Source organism: Aptenodytes patagonicus, chromosome 2 (genome assembly GCF_965638725.1).
Source record: "Aptenodytes patagonicus chromosome 2, bAptPat1.pri.cur, whole genome shotgun sequence".
In the NCBI taxonomy this organism is placed as follows: domain Eukaryota; kingdom Metazoa; phylum Chordata; class Aves; order Sphenisciformes; family Spheniscidae; genus Aptenodytes; species Aptenodytes patagonicus.
Genome location: NC_134950.1, coordinates 53,259,869 through 53,281,545, shown reverse-complemented (window position 1 = coordinate 53,281,545; position 21,677 = coordinate 53,259,869). Strand labels below are relative to the sequence as shown.

Here is a 21,677-nt window from a genome sequence, read left to right as displayed (position 1 = left end):
TTTAAGATTCAAAATGATGCCGCCACCTAAATCCTAACTTAAACTAAAGAAACTCTAATGGAAGTCAGTTAGGTGTTTACAGCTTCAAAGATAGCTCAGTAGTTACAATTACTTAGATGATATTTATACTGTTTGTGTGGATTACACCGAGTCTTCTCCCTCGCAGGTGAATTGGCTGGGACTGGCTTGTGTTGATGTATCTCAGGGCCAGCACCCTCCAGAGGAGGCTTGCTGCAGCTGTACTAGGCACTAGGGCATAATGTTTATTTTTGTGCATGGATTGGGGTTTGTTTGGGGTTTTTTTTTTTCATTCTGTGTGCCTGAAATGTTGCAGACTACCAGGGAAGTGTCTTGGGATGCCATATTGTCTTGGTGTTTTTAAAGCATACAGCACACAGAGGCATTTTAGGACTCAGGATTTTCTTGAATAATGTTGATGACTGTTCCAGGTGGAGGAGCCAGGCTTGGCGTAGTGTATATCCACACCGAGTGAAGCAAACTATCCTGTTAGCTCCTCTTGGAGACACAATAGCTGTTTCGTTCAGGAACAGCTCAGAGCCCATGAGGTGCAAGTGTGGATGGTAAGAGAACTCCTGTCCCAGCAAGTAAGAAAGGACTACAGCAAATTGTTCGGTGTAGGTATGCCTTCAAAAAGTCTACTCTGCCAACCTCGGAGCAAATCAGCTTTCACTGGGCATCGTGCTACCTTGGCTGGATTACTGACATGGTCCAAGGTACTCGGACTGAAGCTAGATAAAATCTCTGCTTCACTTCAGCCAATACTGTAATTGATGTGCAGAAAAACAGTCTGAATTTATAAACAAAAATGTTCTGTGATCTGAACACCACAAAACAATTTCTCTCCATAACTTACTGGTTTTCCTGGTATGAAGTCTTTCAAGCTGTACTGTTCTTACCTGATCATAGGGAAGAATGCAGGACCGTGGGTATCTGTGAATTCATGAAGTGACCTCCAAGAGTCTCGTAGCACCTCAGTAATACATACTGATATAAGAACGCCTAACTAGAAGAAAACGTATAGACTGGGGTGTAAAAAAATTGCTTCCCTAGGAAACTGGGTGACTGTATGATGAGAAGGATAATCTTGCAGTTATCAAGGCAGGGTAAAGACTTCTAATGCATACTTCACATGCTGCAAGATATGGACCCAAACCAAGCCTTTTTCTTCACAAGTCACCTCTGAGGGATGGGGGAAATAACTAGAGGGATTTTGAAAACTGTTTTCTTCGTAGTTCAGACTTCAAGATATGCAACCTTTAGGGCTACAGTGACAGGTATCTGGTATTTTAAATTTATTCCTGTATTCTGTTGTGTCTAAAATAGCACACCTAGTTCTTTAAATACAAAATGGGTGTTAATTCAACCAGAATTACTTAATTTTTAGGGGTGATACTTGACACCCAGCTTTTAGAAGACCAGCTGCTGGGATAGATTGTACAAACTGAAAGTGGCATAGAAAGATGTACATCAGTCAAGTTGGGCACTTAAACCAATTAATGGGAAAGAGGTGCATACAAAATCCTACCTCTATCCTACTGTCAAAGCCTTTATAATTCTGGAATTCAGCACTTTAAAACTCCTTGAATTGGAGCTGTCCCAGCTGTGCCAAAGCTGTTGCTTTGAATATAGTCTAGTGCAGTTTGCTGAGAGATTCTTAGTGGTGCCAGCAGTTTCATGTTATATGTAGTCTGCAATTTATCTGATCAAGCATTAATACAAAAAGATGTTGGAGCAGGCCCAGAATGCTCCAGAGTAGGTGAATCCTCTCCTTGCTGGGCTAAGGTAGTGAGCCTTGCTCTTTATTTTTCTAGCTGGCCCTGTGAATCGTGCCTAATAGGTACGCTAATACAGTAATAGTTGTAAAAGGGTGAAGGAGCATTACATGATTAGGACAGGAGGACAGGTATGTGAGTTTAAATCCCTCCAGGCTGAGAAGGCAACTGAAATCAAGTCTTTTCTGGGCAGGTGCTTTACTCACTGGACTACAAGTAAGTTTGCATTCACTTCGTTGCCCAACTATGTTTTCAGTCCAAGTGTGGTGGTGATAGCATTTTGCCTGAACTCAGCAATTTTGGTATACTTCAAGTGTATTCTGAATATACCCACTGGGACTTTGCCCTTTACAGTGCTTATGTAGAAGGACAGCCAGTTCAAGTGAGTATAGGTGTGCAGGAGATTGAATGCTTCAATAGCTGAGCTATTCCTTGCTGAATTTTAGTTCCTTAAAGGAAAGTTGAGTATAGTTGACTCAAAATAAAGCAACCATACAATTGTTTTGATCTTAGTTCTAGAGACGCTTCCTTGGGCTTACAGATTTATACATATATGTGTGTGTGTATGTGCATGTGCGCATGTCAAGTAGTTTTCCTTTAGCCAGACTATTCCTAACTGTTTAGCGAGTGTCTCTATCTGTTTTCTTTCAGTTAATAATGGGACTTGGCACTCAAGGAGCAGAGAAGAAGAGTGCAGCATCTATTGCCTGCTTCCTGGCAGCCAACGGAGCTGACCTCAGTATTCGTAATAAGAAGGGTCAGTCTCCTCTCGACCTCTGCCCTGATCCTAGTCTCTGCAAAGCATTGGCTAAATGTCACAAAGAAAAAGTCAGGTTTGTATAGTCATAAAATATACTGTTTCCAAATCTCTGCTTTCTATAGATTAACTGATGTATTTAAAACGTTGTGCCTTTATTAGCGATAGTGTTAAAACATACAAGATTTTTCTTGACTTTCAATTAATTATTTATATTCTATGATACATTGAATGCTATTTACAAATACATTAGTTGAAACTTACACAAGTCTTACAGGACTTTCATACATGTTAATATGGGAGGGAGGAGAATGGGAAGAGGCAGTGTGCAGGTCGAGGTTGGTAGAACGTCAAACCATCCCAGAAAAGGGGTGGGTGGGAAATCACTGAAAGAATAACTAAGCATTGGGACAGGTTACCCAGGGAGGTTGTGAAATCTCTGTCCATGCAAGTTTTGAAGACTGGAATGGGCAAAGCCCGGTATAACCTGATGTGAATTCAGTGTTGACCCTGCTTTGAGTGGGTGACCTCCTGAGTACCTGTCAACCTGAATGGTTGTATGATTCTGTAAAAGGAGAAGGAGAAGGTAGGTCTGATGTCTCAGAAGCACTTCTCTAGGAATTATGATTTCAGTGAAATGTCATGTTATCAAATGCATGCAGTATGAGAAGTTTCAGCTTGCTATTTGTCCTAGTTGTGTTCCCACCGTTGGCTTACATGATTCTCATCCCTAATTCCTGTATGGAAATCAAAAATGTAATTTCAAAATGTCACGAAGAGAGACTGGTTTTGTTGATGCTGCCCTGGTGTGTAAGGTGCTTATTTTCTTCAGAGTCTTTCTGTCTGTGTCTGTCTCGGCCTCATCCCTGTGGCTGTTCTTTCTCACCACCTTTTATGGGCTTGTGAGGGCTGTAGGAATGAGCTGGTTAGGTTCAGCACGCGCTCCCTCTGCTGGGTGAGCAGCAGCATAGGACAAAGATCTGAGGTGAATTCACTGCGGGAGTTTGGGGGTTCTTTTACAAGCCTGTCATTTGCTAAGTATTGGAAGTATATTCAAGATTAAGGTGTTAAGCTGTGCAGTTCTGAATCTAAAGGGTATGTCTCTATTAATAAAGTAAACTCTTAGGACGGGAGGGAAGGGTTTTTTACATTCATGAGATGCTATTCTAACTTGTGTGGCCTGTTTCTGTACAATGTCTTAATCTGAGCATGCGACGTTGCACTTTGGTGTCAACAGTATGTTTGGGAAAATGCAGTTCAGATTGCTTTATTGTGATACACTGATGCCTGAATGCATAGGACTATATAGATAAGCAGCCAATTCATGTGCATTTTAAATTAAGAATTTTAAAAATTCTTAAAAGTAAGTTTGACTGCAAGGTTTCTTTGTAGTGGTCAGGTTGGTTCCCGAAGTCCATCTATGATCAACAATGATTCTGAAACCTTAGAAGAATGTATGGTGTGTTCAGACATGAAGAGAGATACTCTGTTTGGCCCATGTGGACACATTGCCACGTGTTCTCTGTGCTCACCACGGGTGAAAAAATGCCTCATCTGTAAAGAACAAGTTCAGTCTAGGACAAAGGTAAAAACTTCCAAAGTTTATTGGTTTTCTTTCTCTTTTTAATGGAAAAGTAAAAAAGAGGTCAAGGAAAAGTGTAGTATATTTTAAGCGGTATTTTGCCTTACAGGTGTCTCACTGGATGGAATTAATTTTGCATTGTAGTGATATCTTGTCCCAACATTGTATGTTACTCTTTTCTGTTTGCCTGTACTCATGTCCTACCTGCCCCTTTTTCTCTCCCACCTTGCAATGTCTTTATTGTTCAGGTTCTTGGAGTTCCTAATACAGTCACCTGAGGATGCTTTATTTAAGTAGATTCCCTGCCCTGCCCCCTCCCCCCCCCCCCGCTTTTTTTTTTTTTCCATGTTAAGATAAGTTGCTGCTTTTCCTGAATTATAATTTCCTTCAGTAATATTCAGTTCTTCTGAGTTCTTTTATTCCTGAGGGCTGCGTGGAAAGATGATTTGCCTGTAAACTGAGTTAGTTAATATCTGCTTGTTTTTGAAGTTAATAATTATTTTCAGCTTTCACCTTCTCTTTCTTTGGAATCATGAATTTCATATGTTTTCTCCTTCAGAGTATCAACCAGTTGTGCCCTATTTTGGGGACCAAATCCCAGTAAGGTCCTCAGGTTTCTCAAATAGTTGCTCCCAAGTATTTGTGACTGTATGGGTGCAGCCCTGTTGCTTTTCTGTTTGAGTATTCTTCTATTCCCCATAATCACCAAGTCTTGTCCTTCTGTTGCTTTTTGGCTGGTTTTGAAAAAAAACCCAAACACCAAAACAAAAACCTCATGTTCCACACACAGGTTTTCTGATCTATAGAAAACCCACTCTATTTGTTTTATCTTTTTCCAAACACATTTGACTAGTCTGCTTCTGTGGTATGTTTTTTTTCTCTATCTCAAAGTAAATACAGGAATTGTAAATATGAATTTGTAGTTTTTACTATTCACTCTCTTATTCTTCTTATACTGTTCACTGTTCTGCAATGCATATTTTCAAAGGCCAAATGTTAACATCGTGTGAGCTCCTTTTCTCTAGACTTTCTTTCTAGTCAGTGAAAAGGTTCTGCCACAGCAGCAAAGTAAGGCTTCTACTTCCACTCATCCACCTAAAGAAGCTAATCTATGGAAATCAGCTTTCCCAGGTGAAAGCTAACCTTTGTGGATAACCTTCCTTTGATTTCTTTTGCTAAATCAGATTGAGAGAGTGGAATATCTGTTCACTACTTCTATTATACTCTTCTATATATAAACTTCCGGTAATATCTGCAAGGCTAAGAAATGAATGAACCTGGACAACAGTTCTGTGAACTGGAAGAGGTGGTCCAGGCCAGTATGAATGGAGTGGTATGTGGTGTCTATGGTCACACTGTATATACAGTTCATCACATTAAAGGGCTTGAGAAACCCTAGCCCAGAATATTCGAACAGATTACTATAAAAGTCTCTTATAAGTGAATTTCATATGATCATAGAATAGTTTGGGTTGGAAGGGACCTTTATAGTTAAGTCATCTAGTCCAACCCCCCTGCAACGAGCTGGGACATCTTCAACTAGATCAGGTTGCTCAGAGCCCCGTCCAGCCTGACCTTGAATGTTTCCAGGGATGGGGCATCCACCACCTCTCTGGGCAACCTGTGCCAGTGCTTCACCACCCTCAGCGTAAAAAATTTCTTCCTTATATCTAGTCCAAATATACTCTCTTTTAGTTTAAAACCATTTCCCCTTGTCCTATCGCAACAGGCCCTACTAAAAAGTCTGTCCTCATCTTTCTCATAAGCCCCCTTTAAGTACTGAAAGGCCGCAATAAGGTCTCCCCAGAGACTTCTCTTCTCCAGGCTGAACAACCCCAATTTAACTATATATGGTGGAAAAAAGAAGGAGAAAAGAATAAAGAACCAGAAACATATACTGTCTTAGCTGCTTCTCTGTGCTTAGAAGTCACTGCGATAACTCATTTAAGTTGCATTTTGAGGTGCTGAATTAGTTAAAATAACACTAGATAGAGCTTCTTAAATTCCACATGCCTTGCCACAGAGAGTGTAAAAGCAATTAATGTAGAGAGCAGGAGATAAACTTTTCTCATATGTGCGTTTATTGTTCTTTACAGATTGAAGAATGTGTAGTATGTTCAGACAAAAAGGCAGCAGTGCTTTTCCAGCCTTGTGGTCATATGTGTGCCTGTGAGAGTAAGTAAACTTGATGGAAGTTCTTTTTAAAGTAATCTTGAAACACAACATTTTTAATCAGATTGCTAAAAGCTCATTAGTAATCTGACTTCAGGTCCAATTTACTTGATAGTCAGAATTCGGGCATTATTTGGCGTGCTGGTAATGAAATACTTGGAGAACAAACTGGAGATTTTCAAAAATTCAGAAAGCAAGTGCTCTTCCATCTGAATTATTTAATTGTGAGTAGGCTTGCTCAGATTATAGAAGCCTGCTGTATATTGTTAAAACTTCTGAAGTAATTAGAATTAATTTTATTGCTTTGTTGCAGCTTTTTAGGGACATTCAGATATGCAAATGGTGTTTTAAAAGAATATTGTAAATAAATATCATTTATGCTTCATTACTAATCTACAGATTTGCACGAGGGCTATATTTTTCCCTAAAAGACACATCATATATCTTTGCAAAGAGCACCAGTTATGATTCACTCTGATTTATCTCATGTAGCAAAAAAAGACATAGGAGATCTCCAGATTTTTTTTTTTTTTTTGTTTTGAGAATATGTGGATGAGAACGCAGCCATCACTTTGTCACCAGACATTTCAGGGCTTTGTTGAAGGGTCATTTGCCTAGAGAAGAGCAGTCCTTGTTGCTGAGGATCTACATAAGAGGGAAGGTAATCATTCCCATAAGTAACTGCTTACTTGCTCTCCCTAAGGAAGTCTGGTTTCTCCCTCTGTTCTGGCTGAGAGACCTGACACTGAATCACTGACTTTACAGATATCCTGATCTGGCCTCTTTCACTGTCTGCAGTTGAAAGATGATGAGAGAACTTTTTTTGATTAGTTTCCCAGGAAGAGGACAGCAAAAAAATTGATTGCTGTGGTGAAGGATTTCAGCAGTGCAATACACATCACCAAGTCTAAGCTGTAACAAGGACAGCAAAAGGTTTAACAGATGTAGATGATTTCTTTCCAGATTTTTTTCTGGACATCTTGTTCAAGCAGGATGAGAGCGTGTCTTCAAATTTGTGTAGTTTATAGGACCCACTCTATTAATTCACAGTAACCTTCAGCATTTATGAGACATAATCGTTTGCCTTTTGTAGAAGAATTACAGTCTTCTTTCTAGCTTTCTAGGATTATAAAAGATACAGGTTTACTCTTTAAAGGGTAAGGAGCCACACCTGTTTGCCCCTGGAGCCTTAGGACAAAGTGAGATCCTTTGTTCTAAAGGAAAAAGCAGGTAGTCAAGACATTCTTGGAAGTTCTGGTCTCAAATGTGTGTGATTTTACTTTTTTAACTTCTGTAATTCTTGTGGAATAGACATCCATTTGGAGAAAGAGGAACCTGCTCGCTTGAAGTATGTTAAAAGAAGATAAACAGAATAGGTTTACTTTGAATCCCAAACAAGACATTGTTTATAGGTGTGATTTGCAGAAAATCATGTGAAGATGAACACAAGTAGTTATTTGTATTATAAGCATCTATTATGACATTGCTATATAGTTACTGTGAATAAACAAGCTCATGGATAGGAAAGAAGAAAAATTAAATAGCAGGATTCACAGTTGATTTATTTCTCTGTCCTCTCAGATTGTGCAAGCTTGATGAAGAAATGTGTACAGTGTCGGGCAGTGGTTGAGCGAAGAGTGCCTTTCATAATGTGCTGCGGAGGGAAAGGTACAGAAGATACCACTGATGATATTTGTGAGTGATTCCAAAACCCATGCTCTTTCACATTTCCCCCACCAACTTCTTATTCTCATTCTTTTAAATGACCTAAATCTTTCCTCTCCTTTTTAAAGAAAAGTTTAATAAAACCAGTGTTAAGCCGGGTATCCATTTGCTGTTTGCACTACTTTCTACATTGGTAGCAGCAGATGCGATGGTAACGCCAGTCATTATACTAAAAGATTGCTTCCAGCATCCAGAGTAGAAGCTGAAACATACATGACTTCTTGGCCACTTATTAATGTCCTATGAAGCAAAAGCTGAAGATTGTCTGTAATTGTGCGAATGAGCAAATAAACGTTTTGTTTTGTTTTTTTACTTCTGGAACTCTCTGACTGATAAAGGAATGGTAAAAATTTTGCATCTAGGTACAAGCAACTTTCATGACAGGTTGTTCAGTTTTACATCTCCTGCTTTGACTAGTTTTTGAACTTTTTGTGACTTCTCTGAATAATTTCTATGAATTATTTGTATTTACTCTGTGTATGTATGGTATGCAGTGTTTGAATTGAGTTTATGTGAATTGGAATATTAGGTCATTCTTGTCATGCTGTTCCTAAATAGGTAGGTATAAGAATAAACCTTAAAATCAGGTTTTTAATACTCACACTGGAAATTTAAAATTTGTCATTTGAAATACTTCTCAATTTTTCTGTTTCTTATAGTAACATTGCTTCCCGGATCAGTCAAATACAAGAATATTAATCTGAGCTTGTTCAAATTTTGAACAAACTACTTCCAAGATGCTTGTGCAGTTTTGAACACCAAATAGAATCAGCTGTGTAGATAAAAAGTCTTTTCAGTGTGAAAGGATTTGGCTTTATTTTTCACATATGCAAAAAATTTACTGCAGGAACTTCACTGGCAGATAAGAACTCTGAGAACATTAAGGGGCTACAGGCATTTTGAGCATCATTATTGAGGGAATATTTGTCAAAGCAGCGTTGCCAGTAAACTCAAAGAAGCTCTTTATGAATTTAGCTGCAGTGATGTTGTAGTGAATTTAATTAATTATCAAATATGTTTGACTAACATTATTTCAGATAATGGAAAAATTGTAGTTAGTACGCTGGAAATAATTATTCCTGTTTCATTAGATTGATGCATAATCACATATTTTTATTTTCTCTAAATTACAGCAAGTGGAAACATTCCAGTTTTGCAGAAAGACAAAGACAACACCAATGTCAATGCAGATGTACAGAAGCTGCAGCAACAGTTACAAGACATCAAGGAACAGGTAAAAGTGCTAATAAAAATTTTATGGACCACTAAAATGATTGAAAAAGCAAATGCATCTTCTGTTATTTAAAACAAAATGACATGTTGAAGTGCTTCTGCTCTTAAATTTTAGTTAAATAACCAATATTTTTGTGTGTGTGATGTGGCTTGTATGTCTTCTATCTATCTATCTATCTATCTATCACTAAAATCAAGTGTCTGTGTTTGATAATGCATCTGTTAGAGCATCTGTGTTGGTGTGACTAAAAAAAGATGCTCTGCCCAGTCAGTATGTTCTCTGCCTGTTTAGCTGACCTGAGAGTATAGGTACAGCAGGAGCTGTTTTCACAGAACAGTAATAAAAGTAGATATTCTTCACTGTTCTGTATCTACCTGAATCTTTACTTGTCTGTTCATGAACTGCCTTTAAACAATGGCTGGCAGTTACCTGTCATATGAAGGCTATAGTTTATGTACTCTTCAAAAAATTGTGTGGTTGCAAAACTAAAACCTTTGAAAGTACTGTACCTGTAATTTGAATATTTGGAATGTACATGATAAGGTTTGTCTTTTGTAATTATGCATAGTGTTTGCAGGAGGAAATTTATACAAATTGACTATCGATTGTATTGATTATTCATTGGTTAAATTACATGCAATTTAGAAACCTAATGAAAACCAAAAATTAATGTTTCAGGTAACTGACAGTTACCTATTTAAATTTGTTATGTCTGTAAGTCTAGTTCCATTAGAAGCGCTTCAGTAGTTGTTTATGTGCAGAACTTTCCTGTGTTAGATTACTAAATTGCTTCCTTGCTTTTCCATCTGAACAAAGAAAAACTTGGTTTTGAGATTTTTTTTAGCAGTAAAGGGCCTGGGGTATCTGACTATTGTATGAACTTACTCTCTTAAAACCCTGATAATGTGATTTTTGGCTTCCCTATGTGTAACACAATTGGAAGAAACTTTTCATAGATACAGGAAACAGAGAAGCATTCTCACCGTATTACTTGCCTTTTGCTCTTGTAGGGGTAGAGCAGTCAGTAATACTTCAGTGATCACATCTAGTGATCACATCACATCTAGTCCTGGTAGTTGTTGCTCTCCGCTGTTCATGTGCGTGAAAGCTAAGACTGAAGTGTTTAGATAGCCGGTTTTAGGGCCCATATCTCTAAATGGCTTAAATTTGAGAGCTGATAAGCTGTCAAGTTTTAACCTCAGTGGCATGTCTGTGAAGAGCTGTTCCTGTCATATGGAGACTTGGCCAACACCCCAGTAATAGAAATTCAAATATCCCATTCAGAAGAGATTCCTTCGTAGTTTTTGTCTGTAAAAGAACATGCGGATTAAAAATTGTCATTTGAAAAATGCATGTCTGTCTTGATAACATCTGGAGTTTCTAGGTATCTCTGGCATCTTACATCTACTGTTTAGCTTCTGTTTTACTTTTTAACATTGGATGAAAAGAATAAGGTTACTGCTTTGACAATTAAAATGATATATGCAAAACATGCAGATGAATGCTTAAATGCAAGTAATCTATTTTCTTCAGATGTATTTTTTTCTTTTCTGGTTACTTTATTTTAGGAGTTTATAAAAGATTGGAGTTCTATTTGGGTATGCTAATACTCAGGTATAGGGACGTGAAAGGAAACCTACTTCGTTACAGTTTTTCTTCTTGATTAGATGCGATCCTTAGGTGCTCTTTTATTCATATCAATTTTGTCTTACCTTTGGGATTTGCTAGCCAGAAGTTTTCTAGTATCAGAAAGTTATGCTGTATTAGGGAGAAGAGAATAATTATACGTGTCACTTTCTACTTGTATTTTCTGGTTTTCATATTTGCAGTAGTAAGAAAGATCTAATACTGGAATGCTTTGAGAATTTAAGTGCACTCCTTTGCTTTGAAATGCCCCTTTGTCCTATAATTTATTTTAAATCAGTATAAAACTGAAGATTGTTCAATGCCTCTGACTAGAAGGAGGTGGTTCTGGTCGTTCTTGTGTGCATCTTGGCTTGAGAGTCTTTCAGGTTTTCCGTAGTGTTTTCTCTGGTTACACAACTTGCCCTGTCACAAGACTAACATACTTGTGAATAGCAAGTTGGATTTGATTAAAATTAGTCATCTCATCTTTTAAATTTGTGCTTGAAATGATGCACAGCATTCCACTATAATTGTGTATTCTTTTGATTTGTGCTTTAACAGTTCAGTCTTTGTGCTACATTGATACTTTTGTACTTAAAATTAATTTGTTCTCTTTCAGCAGGTATATTCCTATGTTTCAACTCATACCTTCAATGATAATCTAATATGTTAGTGCAGCAAGCTTTTAAAACCATTTCTGGTGCCAAGCAGAAGGGATGCTGATGTCAACAGAATCTCCCACATCTGATGACCACACCATTCTTCAGGGATTCCCTGAATGTGAACCCTTTTGACTGTAATTGCAATACCTTCACTCCATTTCATACATAATCACCATCATCTGTCTAATATCTTATGTATGTTCCTTCACCATACTTACATCGCTTTCTCCTTAAAAATAAATTTATTTTGTCACTGTGCACCTGTATATTGTTGGAAAAACTGTTTTTAGTAATGAGGAATTGATATTTCAAGCAGTTCAAAACACCTCGTTAGTGGTAAAAATTGATTTGGATTGCAAACCCAGTTATACTTAAGGTACGATGAGCACTTTCTCAAACTACTTTTACTTATCCAAAGAAGTAATTCTCACATAGAACAGGTGTAGTGCCTTTTTATACCATTTGCTTTCCTTTGAAAGACAGGAGTCAAATGTTTCATGCAGATAAAAAAAGCAGAGTGTGGTTTCATGCAGAGAACATTCCAACAAACTAATAGTACGATAGAAACAGATACTGCTTATTTCCTGCTGCTGTGGCACAAATTAGGTATAAGGCATGCAGTGAACTTTCTTGCACTGTAAAAGTACATATAAGCTGGTGGTTAAGTAATGAATGCTCCTTGAAAGTTGGATAAAACTCAGATATTTGGGCTTGTATCCCACTGGGAAACTGCTGAACTACTCAAGAAAATCCTTGTCAGAATAGAATTGCGTAGCAAACAGGAAGCTTGGTTGTTCCTGCCAGCTGAATTCTACTGTTTGAAGTAACTTAAATGTTAAAATAGTATCATATTAAGAAATTAAACAGCTAATATATTTTAAATACTCTGCATTTGTACTAAACAGGAGAAATTGGGCAATTTACTAATACTGCATGCAATTGCAGAAAAGATCTATAAAATGAAAATGTTAGGATTTCTGGGCTTCACTGGATGAAATAATCAAAAGTAATGGTGTTTGAACAGATTTTTTTTTTTTTATTATTTCTGAGTCCCTTGATGGATGTTTTCATTTTCAAATGATGGTGTGGCATTTGGAGAGAAACAGACCCTTGTAACTTCAGTAATTCTGACATTGTATTTAGGCACAAAAGCAAATAGCTAAGCTAAAAACATAGAATAAAGGCTACAAGTTTTTTCTCCAGAGATAAGATTCGGGTTTGCTTTGTCAGTCCTTTGTCAAAGGACATCATGTCAATACTCTCAGGTTATAGACACTTGTTACAGGACAGCTATATATTCATTGGAAATAGCTGTTTCATTGATATTTGAAGACTGTAGGTTACTGGAGGAAGAATGCTCTAATTGTCCCATTGGGATGTGAAGGTGATGACTTGGTGTGAATGGAAAAATGAGCAGGACTGACTGACAGACAGTTGGTCTTTTGCAAAGTTTTAGTTTGAGAGTGTTTGGTTTTAGTACTGTGGAAATTCTGACAAAGCTGGAGCACAGCATTTTTGGGAAGAGTGAAGGGTTTGGTTTTTTTAAACCTAAATTAACATAAGGTTTTATCTGGAAGTTTTACATTCCTGCTAGCCCATTATACTGGTATGCTGGAGATTAAAATAGGCATTTGGCCAGATTCCATGCCAATTTAAACTCTGTATAAGCAGACTGATGGTCAATTTTTTTGGTCTTCAACTAAACTATCTACCCTAGGAAGTAATACCTATTGATTCCATAGAAAGTATGCTTTAAGGTTATACTGAATAGGGTTCCTGCTATGGATTCTCTCTCTCATGAGATGAACAAACGGAAGTAAACCCCCAATGATGAGTATGGAAACAAGTCACAGGTGCAAGGTGGTGATAAAATGAATTTGCATTTGAAATATGAGCCCTGTCAGTATTTCATATTATATATGAGATCAGCATTTATGTTAGATATGAGTAGTATGTCTCAGATCTGAGGACGTCTTAGATTTGATTTGTTGGACTATAGAATGGTCTTAACAATTATCATCTGTTATAACATCTATTCATTTACTAACCTTTGATAAACTGTTATAAATGAAGTCCTAATATGGCTGCAATATGTTTATGGTGAAGGAACATGCCTTACCAAAACTTCAATTTCTGCATGTGACAAAAGGTGAAGGACATTGTTCCTTAGTGGCTTGGTACAAGATGAACTTTGCTGTTGAAGAACTTTAGGAGATCTTTTTTGGGCATTGGCTGTCACTTTAATGTTCAGCAATTAAAACTGATTTTAAAAGTTTGCTGTGCTACTGTTATGACTGAAGGTCACAGATTTATTAACTTGTTCTTCATTTGAAACCTGAGGTGTTTTTAGTTGAAAATCTAGATAACTTCCATGAAAAAAGGCTGGAACTACCAGTTTTGAGTCTTTACATATAATATTGATTATGGAGCATTTTTATTACTTCTGCATGTGTTCAGTGCTTGGTGTTTAAAGGTAAGTATATGAATGGCTAGGTAGCCTGAGAAGAAATTGGTAAATCATTACCCAAGCATTGCACACATAAAGCTGTTTGTGTTGTTTGTTCCCTGGAAGATTACATGACATAAAGGGGAACGTTGCTGAAGAATGTCTTAATGTTGCAAACCTGGGTAATGATATTGAAAATGTGATGTCAACCTACTACTGGATTGTCTTACTTAAAGGGATCATATTTGGAAAAAAGCTATATAATTTTTGTGTCATGATGGGGTAGGAAAAGCCCAAATATTTTAAGTCAACGTGAAGTAAAAATGTGATTTAAAAAAAACCTTTTAGTTTTCAGGTTAGTGGCTCGGTTATGCTATGGCAATGATCTGCTATGCTTAAGATGGCATATTTATTGTTAAATTTCAATAATTTATATATTGCATATTCAATACTGTATCACTACTGCCATTGACTATGTAACCTGTCAAAATCTTTTACAGACTATGTGTCCTGTCTGTTTGGACCGTCTGAAGAATATGATCTTTCTCTGTGGCCATGGAACGTGTCAACTTTGTGGAGACCGAATGAGTGAATGCCCTATATGCCGCAAGGCAATTGAACGAAGGATCCTTCTGTATTAAGTAGTGGAACCAGTGTCTTTTATTAGCTTATGAAATAGTAAGGACATTCTGATGATTTAAATCTCCGTCAGTTTGAAAGGCAGTAAAGGGTTCTAATGAAAACATTTCTAATACTGTAGCACAGGTTCATTACATGGTAATTGTTTAAAGACTGTGAACACACCAATTAAGAGAACAGTATTTGAACAGTCAGCTCTTAGCTTTACTCTTAAAAAACATCTAAGCCTGGAGCTAATTTAAAGCAGTCTTTTTTTCATTTCCTTTCTGTCTTCTTCCCCTTAAAGTTTAAAGGGACAATCTTATTTTGGTTTCGTTCATGTTTTTTAATGTATGTATCAAGTGATGTAAGGGGTGGTTTTTTTATATTGTCAGTTAATATCAAATATAAATATTTAGGATTTTTTGTTTTATGCTTTTCTGGATAATGTTGAAATTTCCTGTGACAGTTGTGATTCACAATAATTTCTGTCTTGAAATATACAATAATGCAAAATCAATATAAAGTGTATACACAGTAGTAATAAATATACTATTCCCATAAGATCAGGCCTCAGAATACAATGTTAAGGTAATTCTAACTTTATCATGCCCTTTGTTGCTGAGGATGGGTTGGGAAGGAAACAGTAAAAAGAAAAATCTAGTTTAGAAACACTGTGTTCCCAAAACTGCACTTTAGCCTAACGGGTTCAAGCTAACTTAAATAGTGAACTTCTTAATTCTGCTAGCCACATAATTTTGTATGGAATTGCATTTAACTTGACCGGAAAGGAAAACATTTGCGCAATGGGTCAGTTATCCATTTCAGATGAGTGAATTTGATCAGTTGTAGAGGAACATACATGTATGTGGGGCCATTTAAAAATTCTGGGTCTATGAATTAGGAATAAGTAGAGATTTTGCAAGGTTTCCTCTCAAATTAGTTTTAGTGTCTCCAGGCAAACAGTGTCAACAGCAAAAGAGAAGATTTAATATTGCTTATTCATCTAAGTTGGGTGTTAACACCAGAACTTATCTGTGAACGTTACTGGGTAATATTGCAAATGAAGATATTGCTGACAGAACAGTGAATTTTGTGAGCCATGCCTAGGTGAGTTGAAGTTGGCTGAAGGAGTTAGCTGTCACTGATGCGACAAAGAGGTGTTCCTGACCCCAAAAATGCTACTGTCAGGAACTGCAAACTGTTAACTTTTTGATAACAAGTACATCCTTCCATCTTTTTGGATGGAAGAGTGTGCTGATTCAAGGATCTCTTGTAGTTAAAAGGAATGTGTGCTTACTCCTAAGTGATTTAGCAGTTTTCGGAGTGCATAGTTTATGTAGCCATTTGCCATTGTGCAGGCTTCATTTGGATGTGCTCTTGCAGAACAATAAAGAAATCCATGCTGGAGTCACTTAGGTGCCTTACTTGCAGCTAAGATTAACTTCTCATTTGATTCTCATTGCATAAGTAAAAAATGTGGAAAAAGGGATAGTTCAGGGGAAGATCCAAGTAAGGAAAGGCATAAAATTGTGATCTCTTCAGATAAATCGATCTCAGTCTTTTGAAGCTTATGTTGATATGCCTGAATTGTGCAAACATTGGCAAAAGTCTCAGATGAATGTTATTGGTGAACTGTAAAGATAGGTGAACTTTTAAACAGTAAGGTTTAAACACTGAATAGAGTTTTCTAGGAAAAAACTACAGTGATATATTGGAAAAATGTATGTAGAGTGGCTTTTAACATAGCAAAGTGATGTCATACGCAGCCTTTCTATAACCATCTTTAATCCTGATCCAGAATTGCAAATGTTCATCATTCTTTTCAGTAATTTTTCATTGGACACAATCCCAATCTGGAGTCAATATAGTACTCTGGTTTATTTTGTATACTAGTAGTCATCTGTTCTCCGATAATCTGTGTATCTGTCTTCTTGGCCAAGTGAAATAGCCCTCCCTTTTCCTGCTTCTTGGGTCCCTATTCTAAAATATCAAAATTTCAAGGAGCTTTGGAAAGTTTTTGATATAAGGCTTTTTTTCAGCTCAGCATTTCACTATCTCCACTTAAGCTCCGAGTGTTCACTGCAATTTTCATTTGGCCAATATGCAAGTCACTAAGTCTGATTTTTTTTTTTTTGTAGCATGTTTGACAGCTGAACTTTCTATAGTAGGCTTCAGTTTCCTGTCAGTCTTCCTCTAAAAATAATTTTATAATTGTGCCGTTTGACAATCCATTCTGAGTTTTAGCCTGTAATGCATCAGATCCGTACCTTGGTTTCCTCTGGCTCTGGTAGACATATTTTGAATATTGTGTCCTATTTATTCTTCAAGGGGACCTCTGTAAACTGTTGTCAGCACAAAGGCAGGGTGGATTTCTTCTTGATAGTGCAGCTCAAAACTGAAACCTCAATATAGCAGTTGGCATTTTCCTAATTCTTTTTCACTGGAACAAGCCAGAATTACTTGAAAGCATTCCAACTTAGCATCAATTGAATAATCCAGCTGAGTAAGAACTGATCTAAAGCATCCTGGGTGGGAAACTGGAGTTGAATGTTAAATCCTCCTTGTTTGCAGGAGGCATATATTGTAGCATAAATACGCAAGTGCTCTGTTAGGCTTGTACTTTTCAACAGAGAAGCTGTTAAGTTACGTTATAACACTTAATACTTGGATGCCACCACAGTCCTATGGAAATGGAGACAATGGCTAAAGATATTGCTATAGGAGCAGCTGTAGTCTTCTATACTGTAGTCACACCAGATGTATGTGACTGCATACAAGTTTGTGATTGGACTCATTCGGCAATGTTGTGTGCCAGCTGAAATTAAAGTATGTCAACTTGATGCCATTATGGTGCCATGAGAAACAGCTGAATTAGAAAAACTAGGTAAGCTAACCAACATGCTTGAATTGTTAATATAGGCCTCTTATTAACAAGTGAAAGAGCTGTATCTTTTATTGGGAAAGCTACACAGTGCTTGCCTTTCAAAAAACTTAATGAGGAAAAATGTTTGCAAATCCAGTATCATTTATGGAAATAGATATTTAGATTCACACACTATCTTTGGATTCTGATATAGAAGGTGAACTAGTGTTGTTGAAGAAGCTAGTAAGTTCATTCACTCAATTTAGTCTGGTATCATCTCTGCAATGTGCACAGAGTGCAAATGTTTAATTGGGTAACACTTAAATAATCGAAGGATGAAAAACAGAAGCTTAGTTGGAAGCCAAAGGTGATCATAACAAGTAGGAGAGTTGAGGATATGTCATTGTGCCTCTGTCTTCAGCAAAAGATGAAAGTGTAAATCTCAATATTATTATTATTATTATCGTCACTATTATTAGGGAGCAAAGTGAAAATGAGAGAAAAATCAGTAAGGCATTTATCTCTAATGTACTGTAAAATCATAAAATGTAAGAGTTGAAAGCTTTGTTTATTATGATTATCCCCCAGTATTTAATAGCAGTTTTGAAATTAAATTGAATGAAGTATCTGTTTGTTTCTTGAAACAATCAAGAAGGCACCTAATATATATTGTTCAGGTGTGAGGTATGCTCAGATGTTTAAATAAAATACTTTTCATTTTTTTTCCATTTAGTAAAATACATAAACGGTCACATCAGTACACAGCGATTTAAAGTATAAAGACAACCTAAGAGGCTAACAGAATATGCTAAATAGTTGTAGCTTGTTAACTTCTGTATAACTATGTTTGACTTTTTTCTCCCCAGACCTACTGTCTATCACTTACTATACCCCAAGCTCATATGGCACTTCTCAAAATTTGGGCTATTATTACCTACTTTCCGTTTGTTGAAATATTGTGTACTTGTACATTGGGGTTTGGAGGAATCCCTTTTTACTGAAAATTACACTGGCAAGAGAATAAACAAGTTACTTTGTAAATGTGAAAGTTTGATTAGGAGGTGGCGTTCTTAACTTGGACTGGGTGAGGATATAGCAGATTTGCACAAGTACTTGTGCCTTGTTAGCATAGTCTTACAATCGGTATTTTAGCTTCTTTTAAAGACGTGAAATGGTCTTTTAAAAATAATCTGGTTTAAGTACTTATTGTGTAGATATTTTCTAGAGATCAAGTTTTATGTATGCCTAATTATTTTTAGCAGTATTCATTGTAGTTTGTGTAAACACTAAATTGTTTGAAGAAGCTGCTTTCAGCTAGTGATCTAAGCTTCCTCTACAAAATTAAATGTCAGAAACTTAATTTTACTCTTCCAGTAGCAGCTGGTGAACCGAAGAGCCTATCCTGTTCTTTGTGCTGCATGGGTCAAGTTTTCACTTAAAAAAAAAAAAAAAACCCAACAATACTACAGCCTAACTTTTAGCAGTGCTACCTCCTTTCTGTCGAAGTACTGAATTCTTCTCTAGTTGTTCTTTGTCTTTGGGAAGGGATGGGGAACACATCAGTTTTGTTTTGCTTCATCAGTTTTGATGTCTGAATACATTGCAAAGGTTTTTTACTGACTGTATAAATGACGTACAATACAAGTGTGTGATTTGCCACCATGTACATTGGATATCATTCTTGCATAAGTTGCTGGAATTCGTACTATTGTCTCTTTATGCATTTCATAACTTGTTTGTGTTGACAAAGCAAAACTGTTATCTGCAGAAGTTTTGGTATGTGCCATTTCTATAGCTAAGCCTGTGGTAAATATGAAAGTTCTGACTCAGGGCTTTTTAACAACTTAAACACGTTCACAATATTCTTCAGCACATCTTGGAGAATGCTAGAGATTTAATGACTGTACAGTGCCTTGATAGAACTATTGAATGGGCGGCAGCCATAGAGTCCTTACGGAATGCAAGTATCTTTTAAATCCAGTTAATGAGTTGATGTTAATATAATTGTAATACCCCTGCCGTGGATTTATAAACTTGTATATACTTTCTGTAAAGGAAAACCGGCAAATTTAGGTATTGTTAAACTTTCTGAAAGTTGTTTGATTGTTACACCAGTCATGGGGGTCTGAAGGGCATAGTATTCAAATTTATAGAAGCAGCATTTGTGGCAAAGAGAGCTGATAAAATGTTCTGTATGTGACATTTTCAGTGTGAGGGGAGAGGTCACTGTATAAACAAACATGTAAAAATACCTGCTTTACTCTGGCCCAGCAAGTCTTTTATAAGAGAGGGAGAGAAATAATCGGCAACAAATCTGTATGTTTGCATGCCATTTCATAGTTACAAAAATGTAAGTCTCATTTTGAGCTTCTAGGAAATACTTTCTTTGTCCCGAGCTTAGTGTCTTTATGAATGCAAACTACGCATATTAGAAAACAGGTTTTGCTGAACCACAGGAACGTTTTTGCTTTTGTTAAAACCAACTTTGTATTTTCAGTAAATTGTAGATTTTGACATGACTGTTTATTGGAGAAGTTTAAGGTTGTCTGTGTGAATGTAGTGGATTTCTGTATGCAGACAGCATTGTATAATTGCTTGCATTAAAACTGCTCAGCAAGGTCTAAGCTTTTCAAAGGAAATGCTTATGTACTGTATGGTTAATAAAACTTATCTAAGAAGATGTATACTGACTTTTTCAAAAGCTTTGATTTAAAAGTGTAATTGGACTGAATTAATGCTGATCTTTGTGTACACATCACGGGGAAGGGAGCGGTGGCTCATTTGACTTCCTCCTTCTTAGTTGTAACGATGTTAGATGTCACCACGGAATTAGAAAATTGTATACCTGAACAAATGTTTGGTAACTCTGTTAGTTGTTGACATATAATGTTTAAAAGTGCACCAGACTTTATTTATTGAGGAAGTTTGTAATCCAAACTTCAAAAAATTCTGGTTCTTTATAACGTATCCCTGAAGACTGAGTTTGTAGCAACATCAGAAATGCTACGTGCCTTTGAATCTCCCAGATATTCAAATATTGTTTAAGCAGGACAGTAGAAGTATGAAGGGTGGATTATGTTGTAACAACAAAGGTTGATTTTAAAATTTTTATCTATGGCATATGTGCAAATTTTTCTGTAAATATGCCATTCCATAATACTGATTAGAGCTGCTCTTAAGTTTATGTTAAACTCCGGGTTTACTTAGATTGAATGGCCTTTGCAGATCTGGTTACATGAATGTGATCACTTAAAAATCTCCTGCCAGATACAGTAACTCCCATATTCTGAGACAACAGTTGCTGCATCATAGTTTATACTTTTAGGATTCAATTTAATGGATGCATTAAAAATACATATAAATGTAATGAAAGGCAACAAAACCAACCAGACTTTAATGGCTTAGTGTTTTAATTTATCATAGTGTACAGGTGAAAAATTAATTGACAGAATAAAAAGTTTGTTGCTCTCTTTCTCAGTTTCTTTTCATTTTTCAGGATTTCTTCAACTTTGGTTTATATGACAGGTCTATATGAAAACATAATATTTTCAGATATCTTTTTTTAACTTTTTATTTGAAAACAATTGATGCAAATTGTCAAAATACATTTTAAATAGCCATTTGTTCTTTGCTTTGGGACTTACAAGCCGTTCACGTACTTCTCCATACCTGTTCATTGAAAGTGATGGGAACGGCGTTGGCATAGGTTTGAGACTTGGTCTCTGTGGTCTCTACGGTTTCAGCCCCTAATGTTGGTCACAGTGGAAGCTGTTGTCTTTGCTTGTGTTTGATGTCTTTAGATTTTTGAGAAAGCTGCTCCATACTGTACAATGTAATTCATTTAATACTTTATAATATAAATACTGTATAATATAATTAATTTCTGTATAACGCACTTTGCTGTTGTAACTAATTCCAGGTTATCCAATATGCAGCCTGCTGTTGCGACAGGGATGATGAAACTCCATGGAGATTTCCTTTGGATTTGACATTTAGTTAAATGCAGAGGGTGGTTCTTCATGGGTGTACTCTGTTTTATTTGGGGAAGAAAAATTGGCAGCAGTATTTGAATGAAAAGTGATAGCCTTCCTTTTCAGACTTGGTTTTCCACAATACGGAAAGGTAATTTCAGTTAGTCAGAAACAGTATCGTTGAAGATCCTGTTCTTGTGCTTTGTGCAGCCCTGTTCAAATCAA

The 21,677-nt window shown here is 36.6% G+C and overlaps 1 protein-coding gene across 3 annotated transcripts in view; it reads left to right on the top strand.

The window, feature by feature from the left end:
• The window catches only part of MIB1 (MIB E3 ubiquitin protein ligase 1), an 85,412-nt gene extending 64,461 nt beyond the window's left edge, over positions 1–20,951 (top strand). For 2 of the 3 annotated variants that reach the window (XM_076329856.1, XM_076329854.1), the window contains exons 16-21: positions 2,445–2,626; positions 3,943–4,135; positions 6,229–6,307; positions 7,886–7,999; positions 9,163–9,263; positions 14,498–20,951. In XM_076329856.1, coding sequence (XP_076185971.1) covers positions 2,445–2,626; positions 3,943–4,135; positions 6,229–6,307; positions 7,886–7,999; positions 9,163–9,263; positions 14,498–14,638 — 810 coding nt within the window. In that variant the 3' untranslated portion in view covers positions 14,639–20,951. The remainder of the gene's footprint in view (positions 1–2,444; positions 2,627–3,942; positions 4,136–6,228; positions 6,308–7,885; positions 8,000–9,162; positions 9,264–14,497) is intronic. The other variant, XM_076329855.1, reaches the window with a different exon arrangement.
• The last annotated feature ends 726 nt before the right edge of the window (positions 20,952–21,677 follow it).